At 41.6% G+C, this 24,220-nt stretch overlaps 1 protein-coding gene and 1 long non-coding RNA gene across 4 annotated transcripts in view; one reads left to right on the top strand and one right to left on the bottom strand.

The window, feature by feature from the left end:
- The window catches only part of LOC148164389 (uncharacterized), an 88,850-nt gene extending 64,879 nt beyond the window's left edge, over positions 1 to 23,971 (top strand). The window contains exons 4-5 of the long non-coding RNA XR_015768204.1: positions 2,796 to 3,102; positions 23,672 to 23,971. This is a non-coding gene — a long non-coding RNA (uncharacterized LOC148164389). The remainder of the gene's footprint in view (positions 1 to 2,795; positions 3,103 to 23,671) is intronic.
- The window catches only part of ATP10B (ATPase phospholipid transporting 10B (putative)), a 125,784-nt gene that overhangs the window by 13,613 nt on the left and 87,951 nt on the right, over positions 1 to 24,220 (bottom strand). For all 3 annotated transcript variants that reach the window (XM_028106505.2, XM_088023477.1, XM_088023478.1), the window contains 5 exons: positions 21,510 to 21,831; positions 18,142 to 18,218; positions 9,401 to 9,526; positions 2,769 to 2,969; positions 966 to 1,046 (listed from right to left, as the gene is read on the bottom strand). In XM_028106505.2, coding sequence (XP_027962306.1) covers positions 966 to 1,046; positions 2,769 to 2,969; positions 9,401 to 9,526; positions 18,142 to 18,218; positions 21,510 to 21,831 — 807 coding nt within the window. The remainder of the gene's footprint in view (positions 1 to 965; positions 1,047 to 2,768; positions 2,970 to 9,400; positions 9,527 to 18,141; positions 18,219 to 21,509; positions 21,832 to 24,220) is intronic.

The following is a 24,220-nucleotide window of genomic DNA, read 5'->3' as shown; positions in this document are numbered from 1 at the left end:
CCACCTTCAAGGAGTTTATAGTCTACTAGGCAGGGAAAATGTGGTACAATTAAGGGGATAAATCATACAATGGTACAAGGTATACAAAATACCCCGGGGGTACAGAAGAGAAGAGAAGATAATCAGCTGAGACCATAATAAGAGGAGTTAATCTCTTGAAAAGAGAGAGGAAAGTCAGACCAGGCAAAGGTGAGAACTTGAGGGTGAAAAGTTCAAATAAGCCTAGACGGTAGGTTTGTTGAGCACATAGTGGGGGCAAAAAATGAAGCGGGAAAAGCAAGCAGAGTCCTGGAGAAGGAAGGTATTGTAAAACAGGAAAGTCAAATGAAGCACAAAATGACTGCCTCCTTGACCCATCTTGTTGCTAACTGCAAAAGAATGTGAGGTGGGGTAGACACCATTCTGGTTCCCTGTCCAGGAGACATAGAGCTATAGTTCACTATCTCAATTCCCACTCTTTAAACTGGGAACTAAATTGAGATGGGGCTGGTATCCCTTGCTTTTATTTCAGATAATGTAGTATCCCTTATTGGCAGAACTTACTGCCTGAATGCATGCTGCCTCAACCCTGGAATCACAAATCTAAATATAAATCAAATACCCTCAGTGTTCAAGTAAGAAATGGTAAATGAGTGTAGAAGACTAGGTATAAGACAAAAGGGAGTGGTAGGGACCATGGCAAACTGGAGAACATGCACCCCATCTAAACAGGGCTGTGAGTCAGTTCTGGATTTTTGCCATGTGGGGGAAAAATGAGCCAGTGTAATGATAGCTTCCAGTTTTTCAAAACCTGGCAAAAATTAAGATGTTTTCAAATACTCTGAGTTGGATGTAGTCTGCAGACTACCTGCTTGGAGCCTCTGTGCTGCAGTGTCCAGAAAGACACTACTAGTCTAGGATTTCATATTAACAGGACCAGTTCCACTCTGTGATTTGTGTGGTTAGAATGGGATTATAGAACTTACCAGGTAAGGAATGAAGAAACAGACAAGGCTCTGGTAGAATGCATCCACTATGGAAATCCAGAAAGTCATCGGGTTGTAGCACTGCCAGGAAAGAACACATCAACCACCCTCAAAGAAAGCCTCCATTCTTTGTAAGCAACTTTCTTGTGCTACCTGGACAGAAAATATGGTATTTACAGTGTTCTTAGAGGCAACAGAATGGAAAAATTAAGAGCATAGACCTGGCGATGACAGACCTTAGTTCAAGTCCCAGCTCTGCCACTGGCTGTATGACCTTGTGACAGTCACTAAGCTGCTTTGATAACCGGTTCTTCTTCCACAAAAAGGATAAAAACAACACCAACTATCTCATTGGGTTTTGAGAAATCTAAATGCAATTGTGCTTTAGTACCCAGGAAGTGCTCAGTTATTAATAACTACCATTCAGGGCACCTGGGTGGCTCAGTTGGTTAAGCGACTGCCTTTGGCTCAGGTCATGATCCCTGAGTCCTGGGATCGAGTCCTGCATCAGGCTCCCGGCTCAGCGGGGAACCTGCTTCTCCCTCTGATCCTCTCCCCTCTCATGCTGTTTCTCTCTCTCTCTCTCTCTCTCTCTCAAATAAATAAATAAATAAAATCTTTAAAAAAAATAACTACCATTCATTAGCACGTTACTAGTGCTAATACACACTTGGTAAGTTTAGAGATTCTAAGGTTTCTACATAACATCTGACGGAGAGGGAGCTCTCCATCACAGTCCAGGATCACAGATTCCCAAGAGACAGGGCTCAGTGGCTTCAGAGACAAGTGTTCTCCGTTTTGTTTCCCTCTTCCTGCCTTCCCTTGAAAAAGAAACTGTTTTCAATTTGTTTTTGCTACATTAACTTTTCTTACTGTTAGATACTCAAGGAATACATTATACATCTAGCACATCAATGGGAGGAGAAAAATCAGAAGAGCTATGGGTGTACGTGTGCCATTATCACGTCTCTCTTGCCTGATGTGCTAGGGTTGCTGTGTGGCTCACCTCCCATTTTTGGGTTAGGACTGGGCTTGGTTCTTTGTTGGCTGTCCACAAACTACTACTAGCTCTCAAACACCACATCTGGCTTGGCCCTCCTTTCTCCCAGGCACAGAGGTATGCTCATGCATGTCAATGTTCCTTTTCCCAGAACTCTTCCTTCAAGGCAGTCAGGTTCCCTGTCTGTCTCTTCCATCTAGTCCTGGGCTGTGTCTGTGCCAGTCTGACCACCTGGAGTACCCATGGTCTGACTTCTCCAAACCATTCAGGGTGTCAGTGTGACCGCTTTTTGCCTTCTAGGAGATCATCCTGGTGGTTTCCTAGGCCTTCTTTAGTCTATGGGCTACCAGCAAATTCCAGACTGTGTATAATCTTGAGTTCTAAACTTTCTTTCCCGACATGAGGTAAAAGCCTTCATTTGTGAACACCTCACCCCGTGATGAGCAAACTAGCTTTTAATCCCAGGGGTTCCTAACCCAAGCCTTGGGGCTTCTGTCAAAGGCCTGGAAAAAGGAGCCAGCTGAAGACAATGGGATCTTTCTTTACGTCCTCTCCCCATGCAACTAGGGCAATCCTACGTTAAACATGTGATATAACTAAGAAATAACTAACTAAAAAGAAAAATACCCACTGGTCTGGTCCATCACCCTCAACAACAAATGCGAAACAGGCCAGGAGTGGGGAGTGGAGATACTGGGTCACATGGGAGATAAGAGGCAAAGTGGTGACCCGAGGGCAATGCCCCTGACCGCAGACCAGTGCTCTTTCTCTGGCAGAGAGGAGCTGAGGCCTCTCCATCTTACCTCAGAGTTTTGGCCACTCTTGTACAGCTCAGGCAACGCCAGGAGTGTTTCTCCAGAGATGTCTTTATCGAGGACTCCAAAGACGAGAGGAGGCAAGGAGGTGAAGAAGAGATTGAAGAATATCATCTGCCAATAATCGATCATGGTGGAGCCAGAAAAACCACAGAAAAACTGGTACCAGAAGAGCAGGTTGACGTAGCACTGCAGGCAGAGAGTGTGGCCTTGTGAATGAGGACCCACGGGCAGTGGTCACCAACGGCTGCTTTGGAGCCTCTGGCAAGTCACAACGCTGACTTGGAGCTTCTGTTTTCTCATTTGTGCCATGCAGAGTCGTGTAAGTATCAGAGAGAACTAATCCTGAGAGTGACAGCTGCTGATACTACTACTATGAGGGTTCTTTAGGACCTGAAGGGAATTGCACCACCTTGTTAAGGTGCCGGTTCAGAGTACAGGCTGTGGAGGCAGAAAAGTCTGGTTTGGAATTTCCAGGTCTGTCACTTACTAGCTATATGACCTGGAGCAAATTGCTTAACTTTTCTGAATGTCATCTTGCCATCTTTCAGACGGGAACAGTAGTACCTAGACCATGGCATGGGATACCAAAAGGTCGTTATTATGATCAGTAGTGTGGACAAAGAGGGGGGTGCTCCTGGGAAGGGATGATAGAAAGACTGGACCATGGGCAGGAAGTGTGGTGGGAAGAGAATTTCATGAGGTTTTTCGCACAATATTTTCCTAATAGCCATGCAACTCAGAAGGGTGAATAAGAAATCTTCTCCCTGTTTCTTTATGCTTTCTGAAGCTGTTTCCCACTCAAAACCACCCCACCCTGAGATGGGCTGGGTCATTAGATTGTCTACCACACTGTGATATGGTTTGATGACTTGACCAAGGTGAAGCTGCTGCTCCCAGAGTTAGAACTAGAACTTCTGGGCCTTGTTTGAGGCACAAAAGGGTGAAAGGTATTGTAAGAAATCATTCTGCAGGTTTGTGTACAAACTAGAATGTTCATGTCCTAACTGCTGGGCCAGTGTTATTTTGAAGAGGGTCTCTAGAATTGTAATAATATGGACATGTTAATATTAGTAACACCAATGATTATTACTGAATCTTCTATTTGTGCCAGGTGTGTGATATGTATTATACTATTTTAGTATATAGTACATTAGATGTGTAATAGACCTAATTTGTCCCAACAATCTTGAAAGATTATTGCTAATAAAAATTAGTATATATATTAATGTTATATCTTGGTAATAATAGTAATGTTATTAGCCCTATTCTACAGACAAAGAATCAGGCTTTAAGATACTCAGTTACCTCTTGTCCAAGTTTAGAGCTAGAAAGTCACACAACTAGCATCTGAGTTTTCAAAGCTCTTTGTCTTTGATCACTCCCAACATTTTTCAATCTCCTATTGGATTGTACAGTAACAGTTGTGACTGAGAGTCTTCTAGCCAAGGAGCTCCATCCTTTGGCTTTTCTGCCCAGGTGACCAGTGGGAAGTTTCCTAGCTCTGAAAGAGATCCTGGTAACCTGACATACCCTGGACCTTGCACCTTTCTATCAGAAGGAGTGAGAGGGCTCAAGCTGTTTGCTGTGCTGCAGGTAGGTTTGAAATATACTGTGGGCAGACTTTGAGTCTTGAGATCAACAACAACCAACCACTTGTGCACTTGACATGGTGAATTTAAGAAGAACTTGAAGTACTGAAGTCCCCTTAATATTAGCATTCAGCAGCTGTTTGAGGCTTTGACCTCACTCTCTCTCTCTCTTTTTTTCCCCTTGAGAAACTTGCCTTGCTTCTCCCTCCCCAGCAAGATGGAAAAGACAGTAACTCTTATCTCCCTTACACATAGATAGCTTGAGCAGCTCAAGCTGAGTGACTATACCAAATACCCTCGGCCGCTTGGGGCTGGAACTGTGACTTGAAGTTGTAGAAGCCTCGGATGCCAGAGCTGGAAGTGACACCATCTTACAGATGAGGCCACTCATAGAAACAACAGCAATAACAATAGCAACAAAAACACCTAAAGCACTTACTAGGTGCCAAGCTCAGTTCTGACCCATTTGATCCACCTAGCAGCCCCATGAGGCGGTCATTAGTACTCCCATTTTACAGTTGAGGAAACTGAGCCTCGGTGAGAGGTCAAGTCATTGGGCTGGCAGTAAGAGCTGTTAAGTAACAAATTGGAGTTCAAACTCAGATGTTCTGGCTCCAGAGTCCGCCCTCATAAACCGGGATGTGGGAAGTGGATGCTCTTTTAAAAACAATTCCAGATCTGAGACTACAGCTCAGTCTCTAATGTCCAGAGTCATTTATCCTACACCAGGAGAGGCCAGGTGGATCCATCCTAAAGTACTATAAGTGGGGAAAGCACTGAACACAGAATGCTGTGATTGGCAGTTCCCGCCATGGGTGCCAAGGGAGCAAGGCGGCAAGTTTGCCAGTTGTAGGCCATCCTCTGATATTTGCAATGTAGATCTGGCCTTTCTGACGCCAAGCCTCAATCTTTCCTCTCCAAACTGAAGCTTTTAAGATGTACAGGCTTATCTGGTAGGTTCTGTAATGCTTGACCTAGTTTTCACCCAAGCTCCAGCCATAGTCTAAGCCAAAGGAGGAAGAGAGCAGTGACCTGGCTGGTGTTGGAGGCTGTCTGAAACTCTCCGGCCAACTGTGATGATATCATCACATGATATTTCTTGAACAATTTATGTTGAGACATGGTGCTAGAGATGCTTGGACAGCAGAAAACACACAACGAATTTGACAACCACTGGAGAACAGGGTGCTTGGACCTCCGGGAGGCCCTGAATGCCTTAGTGGTGAGGACATTCAGTCTGAGGAGTTTGGAGTATAGCAGAACTAGGTCCAATCCTGATTCTGTGACGTATTCAGCTTTGTGATCTGGGCAACCGCTCTTTCAGCTACCACATCTATAGATGGATAATAACTGTCCCTTCCCCCACAGGGCTGAGGAAGCATTTACTGTGTACCTCACACATATTAACTCATTTATACACATAATGACCTTGTAGGTTAGGTAGTATCCCCCTTTTACAGGTGCAAAGACTGAGACACAGAGCTTAAGTAAGTTACTCAAGGCCACATTGCTGTTAAGTAGCAGAGTGGGGCCGGTATTTGAACCCAGTCTGGTTCTAGCACATATGCTCTTAACCCCTATATTACACTTAGCTCTCATAGTTATATATATATATACACAAAGTTCTTAGGACAGCATCTGGTATGTGGTAGGTTCCCTATAGATGACGGTGGATGTTAATGCTAGTGATGCTATGCCAAACAGTAACCAGCTGTGCTAAGTACCAAGGACACTATAGCAATCAAGGGTAGCATGGAGAACTCTCGTGATCTGGGTGTTGGAAAACTAGCATTTACTGACCTCCTTGCCTTATACTTCACACATGGGCAGTATCGAAGGGCTTTAATCCCTAGTCAAGGCAAGAAAACACTGCTTGGATATCACTGGCTCATTTTTCCATAGAACCGTTCTTCCTGAATTATAATTTAATATTGTTTTTTATCAAGGGTTATTAGAAAAAGGTACCATATGGAGGTTAATTTTCATTTCTTACAAAAATGCCACAGAAGACAGTTTCTTGAAGGTTTTTGTGTGACCTTCTTCTAAAGGTTTGCTTGACAAATTGATCTCTGAATTTAGAGCAAAGAGAGAGTGTTCCTCCTGGAGAACTGGTCTGTTTGCTTTAACCAGACATTTAATACTTAGCATCTTATTATCCCAGGTTCCTGGTGCAACTGTCCTCTTTCTTTTCTGTGGTTCTGCTCCATACTCTTATAAATTTCCCTTCTAACTTCTCTATTGCCTCTGTGTATACTATAAGTCACTTTCATCTCTTTTTGGAATTACAGTATATGATATAAAATTATAAATAAACAGCCTAAAATATTTTCTATAAACTCAGGTTGTCAAGCCTCTCTTTCTTGGCAGGGAAACTGGCAAATTCATAGTTCTATCTCTTCTTTTGGGTCCTAGCTTAAATGTTACTTTCTTTCTAACTGATTAGGTCAAGAATCTCCTAGCACCATGACCTTCTTGAGGGAGATGTGCCTAAGAAAATAATTGTAAAATTTTCATCTTCTTTTCCTATAATAGTACTACTTAATCTTTAAGGTTCATACAAATTACCAGGGGCTCTGACTAAAAGCTCCATTCTGAGGTAGTAGTCCCAGGATGTAGTCTGAGGATCTGCATTTCTAACTAGCATCTAGCTGATGCTCATGCTGCTGATCCAGGAACCACAATTTGAGAAACAAGATTTATGGAGACCAGGAGATGACAGACTAGTTCCTACAGGCCAAAAAACTGGTCATAAATAAGGTTTTGTTGGGACACAGCCACATTGATTCATTTGCATGTTGTCTATAGTCGCTTTCATGTTGCTGCAGCAGAGTTGAGTAGGTATGATGGGCTATGTGGCCCACAAAGCTAAAAGTATTTCTTACCTGGCCCTTTGCAGAACAAGCTCACCGAGCCCTGATTTAGACTGTCAGCCTCAGGAGGCAGGGACACAGATGTTCAATAATGATTTGAATAAATGAAATCAATTGTTGTTTTATTGTCCCAACAATACCCTGGAGTTTAACACTGAAGTGTTTCCTTCCTCTGCAGGCCCTGTTAGGACGTTGCTTGCTTCCACTTCCTCTGGCTGGAATCTTTGCGCTTCTGAGGGTGTGCCCGGAACCTGGTGACAGCATCACTGAGGCGGGGGGTGGGGGGCGGCAAATGCGTTTTCCTCCCAAGAAGCTACAGTGCAGTGTGCAGTAATTAATTCATTGTTCAAATTTCAGAGCAGGCAGGGTTTTAATCCCCTCTGAAATTGGTTTCGGATGTGGAAGTCATAGTTCTCCACCCTCTAATTGCAATGGGGAGATAATGTGGCATCAGTATCACAATTTCGAGCATGGCATCGGGCTGGAAATAAATACCATTTAAGCTTTGAAAGCATGGCTGGCTGGAAACGTTTCCTTTTCTATTTCACAAATTTAATGCAGAGAAGAGGTTGTGCTTATTCAAAAGAACGGCTCCTTTGGAGGCAAGAAAAAAAATTAAACGGGAATTTTGAATTCTAAGTAAACAGTCTTTCATGCTCAGTGAGTTTCAAGTTAAATAGAGTGACTTGTTTGCATAGACTTGCTGAATATTACCATCCAGTTTATCGAATTTACATTATTTTTTGTCATGCTGTTTATTTACATATACATTGAACTGTGCACAAAAATGCTTACTCTTGAGTGCGGGCAACTGTGACAGTGCCTAAATCAGGACTGGGAGAATGGAACAAGGGGACAGAAGGCAATTTCACAGCTGCTACTTGGCTAATGCGTTCCTCTGCCATCACTCTACTCTTAATCCTCCCTTCTTCCTTAGGCAAACAGGAATCAGATTCTATTTGGAGACTCTTGGGGATTATTCAAAGGTCCTTGAACTAGGTAATGGCAAACTCAGGCCCCTTGTTCCCTCCCTTAGTACAGCAATGTTCTGGCTTCTTTCAATACCCATTGTTAATCAAGGGCTTTTCAAATAAGAGCCTCTGACACTTTTAATAGCTCAGTTGGTGTGTGCCTGCTTTGGGCCCTTACCAACAAGACAGAAATGAGCATATTTTTTAGGAGAAACAATGCTACCTTCCTATGATAGTATTTGTATAGTGTCACATGCTTTCCTGAGCTCTGACACTAAAGCCTCTTGACAATACTTCTAGGGACAGAGGGAGTCCAAGTGTCTCCATATTATTGATGAAGAAACCTAGGTTCAGAGAGGTTAAGTAACTCTTCCAAGTTCACACAGCATGCTAGAGTCAGGCAAGACTAAAACCCAGATGATCTCCCCAGTCTAAACATTTTTGCCACTAGACATTTAATGTCCTGACCTCTGTGAATTCCCTGCTGGGAAGGCTGGGGAAGCCGAAGTGATACATAGTCTCAGGTAGAAGCCAGGGACTCCAGTCTTAAACCTGTACTCTCCCAAGGGGTGGGGTATGGCTCTTACATTGGGGTGGCTCTATGTGGGGAGAAAATTTAAGATATGTGTCAGGCTAGTTATCCTTCAAGTCCTTTTTTCCTGTAGTCAGAAAGTAAACCTCATTTATGGAGTCCATCTAAGAGCAATGACAATAGCAATAATGATAAAAATAATGGCTGACTTTATAAGATGATTACTATATGCTAATAACTTTATATACAAGCTCTCATTTAATCCTAGCAAATATAGGAGAAAGGTACTATTATCATCCCCATTTTACAGATGGTAAAACTAAGGTATAAGGCCATTACCAAATATAAGAGCCTAGATTTGAACCAAATATGTTCGACTCAAGAGTCCATGCTTGTAACCACTCATGCTGCCTTCTATGTACCAGGTGCTTTCCATACAGTATTGCTAATGCTCACAAAAGTCTTAGCCCATTTTACCAAAGAAGAAATTGAGACCAGGAGAAGTGAATTATATTGCTCAAGTTCACAGAGCTAGTAGGAAAGAGTTTCAGGATTCAAAATCTAGGCCAGCCTGGTTTGTCTTACCACTGTGGTAGGAGTGGATCCCCTGGCAGGGCCTCCCAAGGCCTGTGCAGGTTACCATAGTGCTACTCACCACATTCTTGTAGAAGTAGTACACCACCATCCTGGCCAGGCGCGAGTAACACCAATGGCCATGCACAAGCAGCAGCTTCTTGAGGTGTCTGAAGCGGGATATGGCAAAGTCGCTGGACATAACAGCCTGAGAGGGCAGAAGAGAGACATCGGCTTCTATCCATGGCCACCAGTGAACCAAAGAGTCTCCCTTGAGGGCTATGCTTTGTTCTAGGTGATAGCTGGAAGGGCCAAAAAGACCCGTTGTCACTATGTGGCACCTAGGGTGGTTCTTTGGAATTGGACAACCCATCCATTCTTCTGGAAACTCCAAACCTCACTAGAATCCAAGAAAGCAGCTCGTAAGGAACTAGTGGTCTAGTCTGGCCCTTCATCTCCTTCTCTTTATCTGATAAACATTAACTGTGGCCTCAAATGTGTTGGCACCATGCTAGAGATGTGATGGCTAACCAGAAAGTAGGGGCTTCCATGCAAGTAATCCTCAAACCTCTCAACACACTTGGTTGCCTCCCGTGGCAGACCATTTGCTCCATTCTTAGATGGAGCTGATGGCGGGATAGCTCTTCCTTTACATGGAGCGGAAATATACTTTCTGCCCTTGGGGTTATTCAGAACATGACATAGTTCATGGTACTCTTAAAAGTATGAGGTTTGGAAGTGCTTGGTTATTGTCCCTGGTATGTCAGGCTGTTTAAACTTTCCCAGCATCAGTTTCATTTGAAAAATAGTAATAATTCCTAACACACAGGGTTGTGATTGTTCAAATTAATTGGAGTAATAAATGTGAGATGCCTAATACAGTGCTGGCATATGGTAGATACTCAAAGGGTAACTGTGTTCCTTCATCCTCACCAACAAATTTAGGCAATACCTTCTGTCTGCACTAGTGGTGAGAATACAGTTGTTAATGGTTCAGAGCCACAAAGTGGGGTCTATATTAGTAGGAAACATTAGCAGCTCAAGTTAGTATGTTGTCCCAACCTGAATTTTGACTCAAAATTCAGGTACACTTATTAAAGTGTACCTTATAGGGAGGAGCAAGATTGTGGAGGAGTAGGAGACCTAAATTTTGTCTGGTCTCAGGAATTCAGCCGGATAGGGATCAAACCATTCTGAACACGTATGAACTCAACAGGAGATCGAAGAAAGGAATAGCAACAACTCTCTGAACAGAAAAGCGACCACTTTCTGGAAGGTAGGACGTGTGGAGAAGTGAATCCGAGGAGATATTTGGGAGGATAGACGGCGGGGGAGGGGGCCTCCGTCCGCCACTTCTGGCAAGTGATAGAGCAGCGGAGCACAAAATCGGAGCTTGTAGAAGTCTACTCTGCTGAGGGACATCGCTCCAGTGGCTAGGAAGTAGAACCCTCTCTGGGACAGTGTGGTCTCAGGACCCTTGGGGTCAAGAAAGACCAGGGGTGCCTGAGTGCAGCAGAGCTCCCAGGTATCAGAGTGGGGAAGCTGGCTGCAGAGATGGAGCGGAGGAGCGGGCTCTCAGCTGGGGGTTGCCATAAACCATGATCCACGACACAGCTGGGCCACTGCTCCTCCAGCAGGGACCCAACAAGTGGCAGATCCGGGGAGACTCCCCTTCCTCCCCTGGGGGGAGCGGCGCGGGAGCGCACCGCAGGGATCTGCTGGGTTTGGAGACTCCACACGGGGTCGTGTGCCAGAGATAGAAATGCTTGTTCACAGGCTGGGTGAGCACGGAGTGCGGCTGGAGACTGGGGAGACAGGAGTGACTGACTGCTTTTCTCTGGGGGCTCACTGAGGAGTGGGGCCCCGGGTTCTCGGCTCCTCTGGGGCGGATATTGGGAGGCTGCCATTTTCTTTCCCATCCTGCAAAGCTGTACGGAAAGCTTGCAGGGAACAAAAGCTCCTGAGAGCAAACCCGAGCAGATTACTTAGCCCAGACTGGCAAGGGCGGGGCAATTCCACCTCTGGCAAAGACATTTGGGAACCATGGCAACAGGCCCTTCCCCCAAAAGATGAGCAAGAACAGCCAGCCAAGACCAAGTTTACCAATCAATGAGAATGGCAGAATGCCAGTGCTAGGGGAATACTGCTCATAGAATCCATGGCTTTTTTCCAATGATTCTTTAGTCTTTCCGAGTTAATTTTTTAAATTTTATTTCCTTTTTTCGAATTTTTCTTTTTCCCTTTTTCAACCAACATCTTATCAATCCCATTTTAAAAAATCTTTTTTATTTTTCATTTTTAGAGTCATATTCTATCCCTTCCTATTAGTTAACCTTATTTTTGGTATATATATAAGTTGTTCTTTCTTTAAAATTTTGGGATACAGTTTCCTCTAACAGACCAAAATATACCCTAAATCTCTAGTGTATGGCTTTGTTCTAGTCTCCTGCCTGATCACATTCTCTCCCCCTTTTTTTAAGTTTCTCTTCTTTCTTTTTTCAACCAACTTATTTCCTTTTATAAAATCTTTTAGAATTTTCATCTTTACAGTCATATTCCATCCCTTCATCGTATTTACCCATATTTTTGTACATATATAAGCTTTTCTTTCTTTAAAGTTTTGGGAGGCAGTTTCTTCTAACAGACCAAAATGTGCCCAAAATTTAGTGTGTGGCACTGATCTATTCACCAGCCTGATCATATTTGATCATATTCTTTTTTTTTTTTTTTAAATCTTTTTCTTTCTCCTTTCTTTGTCTTTCTTTTCCCCCGGTTTCAGGTCTCTTCTGATTTGTTTAGTGTATATTTTTCTGGGGTCATTGTTACCCTGTTAGCATTTTGTTCTCTCATTCATCTGTTCTCCTCTGGACAAAATGACAAGATGGAAAAAATCACCTCAACAAAAAGAACAAGAGGCAGTACCAACTGCCAGGGACCTAATCAATACGGACATTAGTACGATGTCAGAACTAGAGTTCAGAATGACGATTTAAAAGATACTAGCTGGGCTTGAAAAAAGCATGTAAGATATTAGAGAAACTCTTTCTGCAGAAATAAAAGAACTAAAATCTAACCAAGTCGAAATCAAAAAGGCTATTAATGAGATGCAGTCAAAAATGGAGGCTCTAACTGCTAGGATAAATGAGGCAGAAGAGAGAATTAGTGATATAGAAGACCAAATGAGGGAAAATAAAGAAGCTGAGAAAAATAGAGATAAACAACTACTGGATCACAAGGGCAGACTTTGAGAGCTAAGTGATACCATAAGATGAAACAATATTAGAATAATTGGGATCCCAGAAGAAGAAGAGGGGGGGCAGAAGGTATACTGGAGCAAATTATAGCAGAGAACTTCCCTAATTTGGGGAAGGAAATGGGCATCAAAATCCAGGAGGCACAGAGAACCCCTCTCAAAATCAATAAAAATAGGTCAACACCCCGACATCTAATAGTAAAACCTATGAGTCTCAGAGACAAAGAGAAAATCCTGAAAGCAGCTCGGGACAAGAGATCTGTAACCTACAATAGAAGAAACATTAAATTGGCAACAGACCTATCCACAGAGACCTGGCAGGCCAGAAAGGACTGGCATGATATATTCAGAGCACTAAATGAGGAAAATATGCAGCCAAGAATACTATATCCAGCTAGGCTGTCATTGAAAATAGAAGGAGAGATAAAAAGCTTCCAGGACACACAAAAACTAAAGGAATTTGCAAACACAAAACCAGCCTTCCAAGAAATATTGAAAGGGGTCCTCTAAGCAAAGAGAGAGCCTAAAAGCAACATAGACCAGAAAGGAACACAGACAATAGACAGTAAGAGTCACCTTACAGGCAATACAATGGCACTAAATTCCTATCTTTCAATAGTTACCCTGAATGTAAATGGGCTAAATGCCCCAATCAAAAGACACAGGCTATCAGATTGGATAAAAAAATAAGACCCATCGATATGCTGTCTGCAAGAGACTCATTTTAGACCCAAAGACACCTCCAGATTGAAAGTGAGGGGGTGGAAAACCATTTACCATGCTAATGGACACCAAAAGAAAGCTGGGGTGGCAATCCTTATTGCAGATAAATTAGATTTTAAACCAAAGACTATAATAAGAGTTGAGGAAGGACACTATATCCTACTTAAAGGGCCTATCCAACAAGAAGATCTAACAATTGTAAATATCTAGGCCCCTAACATGGGAGTAGCCAATTATATAAGGCAATTAATAACAAAAGCAAAGAAACACATTGACAACAATACAATAATGGTGGGAGATTTTAACACCGCCCTCACTGAAATGGACAGATCATCTAAGCAAAAGATCAACAAGGAAATAAAGACTTTAAATGACTCACTGGACCAAATGGACTTCACAGATATATTCAGAACATTCCATCCCAAAGCAACAGAGTACACATTCTTCTCTAGTGCCCATGGAACATTCTCCAGAAGAGATCACATCCTTGGTCACAAATCAGGTCTCAACTGGTACCAAAAGACTAGGATCATTCCCTGCATATTTTCACACCACAGTGCTTTGAAACCAGAACTCAATCACAAGAGGAAAGTTGTAAAGAACTCAAATACATGGAGGCTAAAGAGCATCCTACTAAAGAATGAATGGGTCAACCAGGAAATTAAAGAAGAATTAAAAAAAATTCATGGAACCAAATGAAAATGAAAACACAACTGTTCAAAATCTTTGGGATGCAGCAAAGGCAGTCCTAAGAGGAAAGTATATACCAATACAAGCCTTTCTCAAGAAACAAGAAAGGTCTCATATACACAGCCTAACCCTACACCTAAAGGAGCTGGAGAAAGAACAGCAAATAAAGCCTAAACCCAGCAGGAGAAGAGAAATAATAAAGATCAGAGCAGAAATCAATGAAATAGAAACCAAAAGAACAGGAGAACAGATCAACAAAACTAGGAGCTAGTGCTTTGAAAGAATTAACAAGATTGATAAACCCCTGGCCACACTTACCAAAAAGAAAAGAGAAATGACCCAAATCAATAAAATCATGAATGAAAGAGGAGAGATCACAAACAACACCAAAGAAATACAAACAATTATAAGAACATACTATGAGCCTCCCCTTTCTCATGTGCTCTCTCTCATTCTCTGTCTTTCAAATAAATAAATAAAATCCTTAAAAAAAAAAACCATACTATGAGCAACTATATGCCAGCAAGTTAGATAATCTGGAAGAAATGGATGCATTCCTAGAGACCTATAAACTACCAAAATTGAATCAGGAAGAAATAGAAAACCTGAACAGACCTATAACCACTAAGGAAATTGAAGCAGTCATCAAAAATCTCCCAACAAATGAGAGCTCAGGGTCCAGATGACTTCCCAGGGGAATTGTACCAAACATTTAAAAAAGAACTAATACCTATTCTTCTGAAACTGTTCCAAAAAATAGAAATGGAAGGAAAACTTCCAAACTCGTTTTATGAGGCCACCATCACCTTGATCCCAGAACCAGACAAAGACCCCATCAAAAAGGAGAATTACAGACCAATATCCCTGATGAACATGGATGCAAAAATTCTCACCAAAATACTAGCCAATAGGATACAACAGTCCATTAAAAGGATTATTCACCACGACCAAGTGGGATTTATCCCTGGGCTGCAAGGTTGGTTCAACATCCACAAATCAATCAATGTGATACAATACATTAATAAAAGAAAGAACAAGAACCATATGATCCTCTCAATAGATGCAGGAAAAGCATTTGGCAAAGTACAGCATCCTTTCTTGATCAAAACTCTTCAGAGTATAGGGATAGAGGGTACATACCTCAATATCATAAAAGCCATCTAAACCCACAGCAAATATCATTCTCAATGGGGAAAAGCTGAGAGCTTTCCCCCTAAGGTCAGGAACGTGGCAGGGATGTCCACTGTCACTACTGCTATTCAACATAGTATTAGAAGTCCTAGCCACAGCAATCAGACAACAAAAAGAAATCAAAGGCATCCAAATCAGCAAAGAAGAAGTCACACTCTCACTCTTTGCAGATGATATGATACTTTATGTGGAAAACCCAAAAGACTCCACCCCAAAACTGCTAGAACGCATACAGGAATTCAGTAGAGTGGCAGAATAAAAAATCAATGCACAGAAATCAGTGGCATTTCTATACACCAACAACAAGACAGAAGAAAGAAAAATTAAGGAGTTGATCCCATTTACAATTGCACCCAAAACCATAAGATACCTAGGAATAAATCTAACCAAAGAGGCAAAGGATCTGTACTCAGAAAACTATAAAATACTCATGAAAGAACTTGAGGAAGACACAAAGAAATGGAAAAACACTCCATACTCATGGGTTGGAAGAACAAATATTGTGAAGATGTCAATGCTACCTCGAGCAATCTACACATTCAATGCAATCCCCATCAAAATACCATCCAGTTTTTTCAAAGAAATGGAACAAATAATCCTAAAATTTGTATGGAACCAAAAAAGACCCCGAATAGCCAGAGGAATGTTGAAAAAGAAAAGCAAAGCTGGTGGCATCACAATTCTAGACTTCAAGCTCTATTACAAAGCTATAATCATCAAGACAGTATGGTACTGGCCCAAAAACAGACACATAGATCAATGGAACAGAATCGAGAGCCCAGAAATGGACCCTCAACTCTATGGTCAACTCATCCTCGACAAAGCAGGAAAGAATGTCCAATGGAAAAAAGACAGTCTCTTCAACAAATGGTGTTGGGAAAATTGGACAGCCACATGCAGAAGAAGGAAACTGGACCATTTCCTTACACCACACACAAAAATAGACTCAAAATGGTTGAAAGACCTAAATGTGAGACAGGAGCCCATCAACATCTTAGAGGAGAACACAGGCAGCAACCTCTTCCTAGAAACATGGCCAAAGGCAAGGGAAGCAAAGGCAAAAATGAACTATTGGGACCTCATCAAGATAAAAAGCTTTTGCACAGCAAAAGAAATAGTCAACAAAACCAAAAGGCAACCGACAGAATGGGAGAAGATATTTGCAAATGACATATCAGATAAAGGGCTAGTATCAAAAATCTATGAAGAACTCATCAAACTCAACACCCAAAGAACAAATGATCCAATCAAGAAATGGGCAGAAGACATGAACAGACATTTTTCCAAAGAAGACATCCAAATGGCCAACAGACACATGAAAAAGTGCTCAACATCGCTGGGCATCAGGGAAATCCAAATCAAAACCTCAATGAGATACCACCTCACACCAGTCAGAATGGCTAAAATTAAGAAGTCAGGGAAATGACAGATGTTGGCGGGGATGTGGAGAAAGGGGAACCCTCCTACACTGTTGGTGGGATTGCAAGCTGGTGCAGCCACTCTGGAAAACAGTATGGAGATTCCTCAAAAAGCTGAAAATAGAGTTACCGTACAACCCACCAATTGCACTACTGGGTATTTACCACAAAGATACAAATGTAGTGATCTGAAGGGGTACGTGCACCCCAATGTTTATAGCAGCAATGTCCACAATAGCCAAACTATGGAAAGAGCCAAGATATCCATCAACAGATGAACGGATAAAGAAGAAGTGGTATATATATGCAATGGAATATTATGCAGCCATCAAAAGGAATGAACTTGCCATTTGCAATGATGTGGATGGAACTGGAGGGTATTATGCTGAGCGAAGTAAGTCAATCAGCGAAAGACGTATCATATGATCTCACTGATAGGAATTCTTAATCTCAGAAAACAAACTGAGGGTTGCTGGAGTGGTGGGGGGTGGGAGGCATGGGGTGGCTGGGTGATAGACACTGGGGAGTATATGTGCTATGGTGAGCACTGTGAATTGTGTAAGACTGTTGAATCACAGACCTGTACCTCTGAAACAAATAATGTAGTATATGTTAAAAAAAAAGAAGATACTAGGCAGGGAAAAATGAAGAGGGGGGAATCGGAGGGGGAGACGAACTATGAGAGCCTATGGACTCTGAAAAACAAACTGAGGGTTCTAGAGGGGAGGGGCATGGGGGGATGGGTTAGCCTGGTGATGGGTATTAAGGAGGGTACGTATTGAATCGAGCACTGGGTGTTATATGCAAACAATGAATCATGGAACACTACATCAAAAACTAATGATGCAATGTATGGTGATTAACCTAACATAATAAAATAAAAAATAATGCAAAAAAAATAAAGTGTACCTTATAATTTATATGTCAATCTAGCCATCAAGTCTAAAATGGCAATTGAAAAATGTTTTCAAACGTCCTTATATTTGTCACTGCTCATGGAGGGCACTGCACTCTTGGATGTGGGTAGAGGTTACAGAGAGGAAGAATGGAGTCAGTGGAAAACTTAGCCCTTCCTGAATGGTTGGGTACTCTTTGGCTTTAGAATACAGGTATTGCTGGCTGTCTATAAAAAAGCTAAGCCCCCTCAAGTTCCTGGAAACCTTGCTTCCAAAATTCCTTAGAGACTTTACGCTATCTGTAGCCCCCTCCCAACTTGAAAGTATATAATGGGCCACTCCCCATGACCCCGGTGCAGCTCTTTCTGCCCACGGGTCTTTTCCCCATGCTTTAATAAAACCACCTTTTTGCATCCCTCCCCCCCCCCCAAAAAGGCTAAGCATCCTTCAATTTTCCTCTGTATCAGAGGGACTGGGCAGCAGGGATATAGTGATGGAGATTATGTATAGGCATGGAAGCTCTGTGACTCTCAGATTATAATTCTGCAAAGGTCTTGGGGAGAAGTTCCTCCAACACTGTGGGGGAATTCCATAACTCTCCAATAAGGATCAAGGAGAGGGAAGGAATGAGAAGAATTGAGGGGAAAAATACCTGCATGCCTTCCTGTCCAGATATCCCAATTCCAATGTCAGCAGCTTGAATCATGCTTACGTCATTTGCTCCATCACCTGAAAAGAGAGAGATCATGAGTTGTCTTCCTGGTCTAACTGCTGCATGACAGTGAAAAGGGTGTTACATGAATGGCTCTAAAGTGTCCCCATTTGTACATAACTGAATAGTTTTAACATTGTTCTGAATAGTCCTATAGGAAAAGTCATTGCTACAGTATTTGGCCTGATAGAGGTCTTTTCTTCTTTGACAAGAAGCTCTATTTATTATTTGACAAATGTTTATTGTGTTTTTTCTAGGCACAATATTAGATATTGGGAATACAACAGTGAGTGAAGCTGGGGCAGTGCTTTACAGTTTACAAAAAAAGACCTTCACAAATGTTACAAATGGAGAATTTGAGCAACATAGAGATTCTGCAAGGGTAAACCAGCTAGGGAAGGGGCCCAGGAGCATTGGCACGAAGATGTTTGCTACCTTTCCTGAGTATAAGCTAAAATATTTATCATATTAAGACCATTGGAATGTCTGGACAGCTAAATCATCAGATTGTCAATGGTGTCCAAGGACAGGGATGGTGTTCAATTTTGTTTCTGAATATAAGAAAATGGTATTGACTGATTTTTTTTTTTTTTTGGTTGAGGAACATTTAGTCACACTGAGTTCCCATTTAATGAACTAAGGTGTTTCAGGAAATTGGAGGTTAGTGCATGGAAATACACAGCCTCCAGCACTGTCATATAGGTTTTCTGTGATGTTGGAAATATCCTATATCTTTACTGTCTAATATGGAAACCACTAGCCCCAGGTGACTACTGGAATGCTGCTGGTGAAATTCTATTTAATTTTAAATGTCAGTACCTATATATAGCAAGGTGGCAACCATTTTGGACAGCACAGCTCTATATACTGAGGCTTTCCTTACAAACCTGGCTTTTCCCAAAGCTTTATCTTTCAGACTAGAGATTAGCAAACTTTTTCTGTAAGGGGCCAGATAATAAATATTTTAGGCTTTGTGGGCCAAGAAGCAAAATTGAACTGTTTTTGTTGAGAGGCAAATATTCTTTTACATGTTTTATAGTTAAAAACATAAAAATCATTCTTATATCCCTGCAAAAACATGTGGTGGGCTGGATTCAGCCTGGTGGCCATGGTTTGTGGACTGCATTGCCTTCATTCTCCTCCTGGCCCCACCTCTTTTTCCAGTAGGTTCTCATAATAGAATGCAATTGAACTAGAAGGTATTATGCTAAGCGAAATAAGTCAATCAGAGAAAGACATGTATCATATGATCTCACTGATACAAAGAATTCTTAACCTCAGGAAACAAACTGAGGGTTGCTGGAGTGGTGGGGGGTGGGAGGCATGGGGTGGCTGGGTGATAGACATTGGGGAGGGTATGTGCTATGGTGAGCACTGTGAATTTCGTTACGACTGCTGAATCACAGACCTGTACCTCTGAAACAAATAATACATTATATGTTAAAAAAAAAAAAAGGTAGTAGGAAGGGAAAAATAAAGGGGAGGAATAGGAGGGGGAGATGAACCATGAGAGACTATGGACTCTGAGAAACAAACTGAGGGTTCTAGAGGGGTGGGGGTGGGGGGATGGGTTAGCCTGGTGATGGGTATTAAAGAGGGCACATACTGAATGGAGCACAGGGTGTTATATGCAAACAATGAATCATGGAACACTACATCAAAAACTAATGATGCAATGTATGGTGATTAACATAACAAAATAAAATTAAAAAATATATATTAGATAACAGAATATGGAATTGGGGGAGAGAATTTTCTTCCCTTAGTTATTTGGCAATGAAATTAATCTTAAAATTTTGTCACTGTAAGTAGCCATTATTCTTGTAATGATTTTTTTTCTGATAGTGTAGCAGTACATTATTTTTATCTTCCCTATGGAGAACAAATCCACCCTTTAACCTCTTCTGTTAGCAAAACAATGGAAGTAGAGGTGTGGAATCATGCCATTGTTCACCCTGCTGGTTTTGTTTCTGCTTCTATGGCAGTGGAGCCAATTTCTTACCTCAGGGAGTCAGTCCTGGGCTGTTGTCTTGTGTGTGTCTAAAGTTTTGAAGAGGACAATTCAGGGAATAAAATTAGGATGCAGTTGCTAAAGCTCTGCTCCCTGCATTCTTTTTGCCCAGTCCCTCTTTTTTTTTTTTTTTTGGTTTGAATTGCTTTTACCTGAAGACTGGGAGAAAAAACAAGGTGTAAATAGGCTTCTTAATTTGAAATGCCAGGAAGGAAAATCTCTTTCCGTGTCTGTGTAGGAAGGATAGAACCTGGAACCATCTGTAGGAATATCTCTAAATGAATGCAATATTTACTATGTGCTTGGTATGTGCAGAGCATAGACAAAATGGTAAGACTGATATGGTCCCTCTATTCAAGGAACTCATGGTCTCCTGAGTAGGCCATCACAGAAAGCATACCAGGCCTCTGCAGCTCTGAGGGCTGTGTGCTACAGGAGTTCCCACAGTGAAGGAAGGTTAGGTGGGATTGGAACAAAGGGTGTTTTACAGAGGAAATAGCTTGTGCAAAGGCCTGGGAATGAGAGAGATAGGAAAAGCATCATGGAGAATGGTAAGCCATTCCATTTGGTTAGAGCACAGAGTGCCAGATGTTGGGGGAATGGACAGTAGCTGTGGTGAAGGATGTGGCCTTAGGGTTAGTGGAGACCAGATCGTGAAGATTCTTATAAACCAGGTTTGCTTGTTCCTGGAGGGTTTGATGTAGGTACAGTTTTTATTTCTCTGCCTTAACCACGGTTAAACTTTAGTCTCCTATGAGGAATTTTTTCAACAACCGACAGGTCAGCATTTGTTGAGCATATGCTCTATGCTGGGCCTTGTATTTAGGAACGAACATATGGGATAGGCTCAACTTCTACAATCTCCCCACCAGCCATCAACACTCAGCAGAATATCAAATCCACAAACACCTGAGCTTTATATTATTATGCCAGGTGTTAAGTATCAAAAGGGGAATGGTCTGTATCCCAGAACTGAATTGGCCTGAGTGTATATTACTGAGTTATGTGAATGTTCTGAATTTGAGGCTCCTTCTGGATTTAACCTCCATTCAAGTCTTAATTTTTCTGAGTGACCTGCTAATCCTGAGAACTTTGATTCACTCTCCCACTTTCCCACTTAGCCTCTGCTTCATCTCCTGGCTGCCACGTTTTTGCTGTCACTTTGAACTCTCTCAGTCTAAGACAGTGATCCTCAGCCTGGGTATCTCGACTTTGATACATGACCTCCCAATTCTGGTCCAGGTCTCTTGTCAGATCAGCCTCACAAGCTGCACCCACATCTCAGCATGATGAGTACCTATGGAAAGGGTCATGACGCTCAACTTGTCTCGCACCAGCTTGACTATCATACTCTTCTGGAGCGGGGTGGAACGACAGCACAGGACAGACCGGCAATACTGAGTCAACTCCAAAAATTTCATCTCCAGTTTTCCCTGGAAAATGGCATTCAATGTCTTCCCATCGATGACCAATCCAACTTCTGGAATTGCAGCTCTTGAGGTGGGGGGTAGTATCTCAGAAGGTAGACAGAATCCAGAGAGCTTGCGGTCTGGCTTCTGTGGTCCATGAAATTGCTTTACTTCTTCCAGTGCACAGTTGAGGATGGATTCACAAGTTTCCTATAGAGTTAGAATAATAAATATGGTATTAGTAAGTAACACTGGAAATGTAGGTTAAAGATCTCACTTTATCCTTTAGTAAAATAGTTAGGAAACTCTACCACCATAGAGATTACCCAGGAATCATTCTCTGATTTCTCTCATTTCTCTGCAGTATTTAAAAAGGCATGAAAGATATATTAATTTAAAGCAATATAATGGCAAAATAGAGACGGCTAGGGAATGGGAGTGGAAGTAGCTCAGCAAGATGGGGACTGATTCAAGGATGGTGTAAGCTAATAAATAATAGAATGTGATGGTCAATAATGAAAATATGTGATGATGGTATAGTGCTTTCTATTTCTCACAAGTCCTTTTAGTTCTCCTGAGGAAACTGAGTGATGAGGAAATTGAAACAGTGAAATCATTAGTAACTTGCCCTAACTCATCCAACTTATAGTGGAGGCAGATCATTGCTACTCAAATTATGGCTTTTAATTGAAAAAATACATTGTATGTTTATCTGTTGGTATGAATGTGTTGGTCATATTGGTTAAAACTGACTATGAATGTGAACATCTTACTGATGTAAAGAAACTTCCTACTGATTTTTTCTGATGTTTACCTTGAAACATAGTGAAGAACTTATTTGCTCTTATCAATTTTCCTCTTTTAATTATATCAGAAATAAAGTCACATTTTGGTTCTAAATATATCCTTAGTACCTCTTTAGATTTTGCAACATTACTTTCAAATAAAGATAGAGAAAAGTTGTGGCAGTCAACTGTATTATCAATTTTAATAGCATTGTTTTGTTCACATAATTTTTGTTTTTATAAACTTAAAAAAATTTAAATTCAGTTAATTAACATATATTATTAGCTTCAGAGGTAGAGGTCAGTGATTCATCAGTCTCATATAATACCCAGCGCTCATTACATCAAGTGCCCTCCTTAATGCCCATCACCCAGTTACTCCAACCCTCCACCTTCCTCCCCTCCAGCAACCCTCAGTTTCCTGTGATTAAGAGTCTCTTATGCTTTATCTCCCTCTCTGATTTTGTCCACATGATCTTTATTTAGCTGTGTTCTTTTACCCATGGCAAATATGATTTTAATTTACTGTAGTGCTAAAAAATTCTAAAAATAAATTTAAGTGTTTAAAGTCAGTCAATTTAAATGAAATGATTAAATAAAAAAACTGTACAGGTAATATGTGGTTTTAGGCAAAAATTGTGAAGATTATTCCGATATGATAGGTTTGGGGACCATTGATCTAGAAGCTTCTGAGAATATTTGGAATCATTCTGGAGTGAGTATAACTGCAGTTAATCATTCCTGAGTCTTCCTTTAGAGGATGCTAAATTGAGTGTTGCAAGCAATAGGGTATGCCCAGAACCTAGAGGGGTGACAGGAAGTAGTTCCAGGAGTGGGTGGTTATGCCTGAGGCACTTATCTGGGAAAGAGATCAAGACAGTCCTTGCTGGGAGTTGGGGCCTGCACAAATTATATAAATTTCTCCAACATATGGCTGCAGGAAGTCATTGGAGATATAAGTTTCAAAATAAAATCTCTGAATTTACTTATTTCAAAGTGTGATATAATAACCACAATAGTTACCATTCATTTAACCTTTAGCATATGCCAGGTATTGTGGTAGGGAGCCTTTAAGATGGTTCTCAATGATCCCTGCTCTCTTGGGATGCATGCCCGTGTGTAATCATTTCCCTTGAGTGTGAGCCACATCTAGACATTCCTTTCTAATGTGGAGAATTTTGCAAAAGTGATGGGATGTCACTTCCCAGATTAGCTTATACAAAGACTATGAGTTCCAATTTGGCACTCTTTTTCCTCTCTCTTAGATGGCTTGCTGTGGGGGAAAGCAGCTGCCATGTTGTAAGGAAGCTGCTCTATGGAGAGGCCCATGTAGTGAGGAATTGAAGTTTTCCAGCAATCATATCTGTGAGCTTGGAAGAAGGCCTTCTCTCCATGCCCAAACAACCCACCTGTTGAACCTTCAGATGAGCCCACAGCCGTGACTGACAGCTTCACTGCAGCCTCCAGAAAGACCTTGAACCAGAGGTACCCAGCTAAGCTGCCCCTGGACTCCTAACCCACAGAAACTGTGGGATAATAAATGTTGGTTGTTTGCAGTCATTAAATTTTGGAGTACTTTCTTTTTTAAAGTCTTTTTTTAAATAATTTTTTTATTGTTATGTTAATCACCATACATTACATCATTAGTTTTTGATGTAGTGTTCCATGATTGATTGTTTGTGCATAACACCCAGTGCTCCACGCAGAATGTGCCCTCTTTAATACCCGTCACCAGGCTAACCCATCCCCCCACCCCCCTCCCCTCTAGAACCCTCAGTTTGTTTTTCAGAGTCCATCGTCTCTCATGGTTCGTC

Source organism: Eumetopias jubatus, unplaced genomic scaffold (genome assembly GCF_037043125.1).
Source record: "Eumetopias jubatus isolate StellerSeaLion01/CBP00866 unplaced genomic scaffold, mEumJub1_p1.0 scaffold_5, whole genome shotgun sequence".
Taxonomy (NCBI): domain Eukaryota; kingdom Metazoa; phylum Chordata; class Mammalia; order Carnivora; family Otariidae; genus Eumetopias; species Eumetopias jubatus.
Note: the sequence above shows the minus strand (reverse complement) of the source record. Positions and strands in the feature narration are given on the sequence as shown.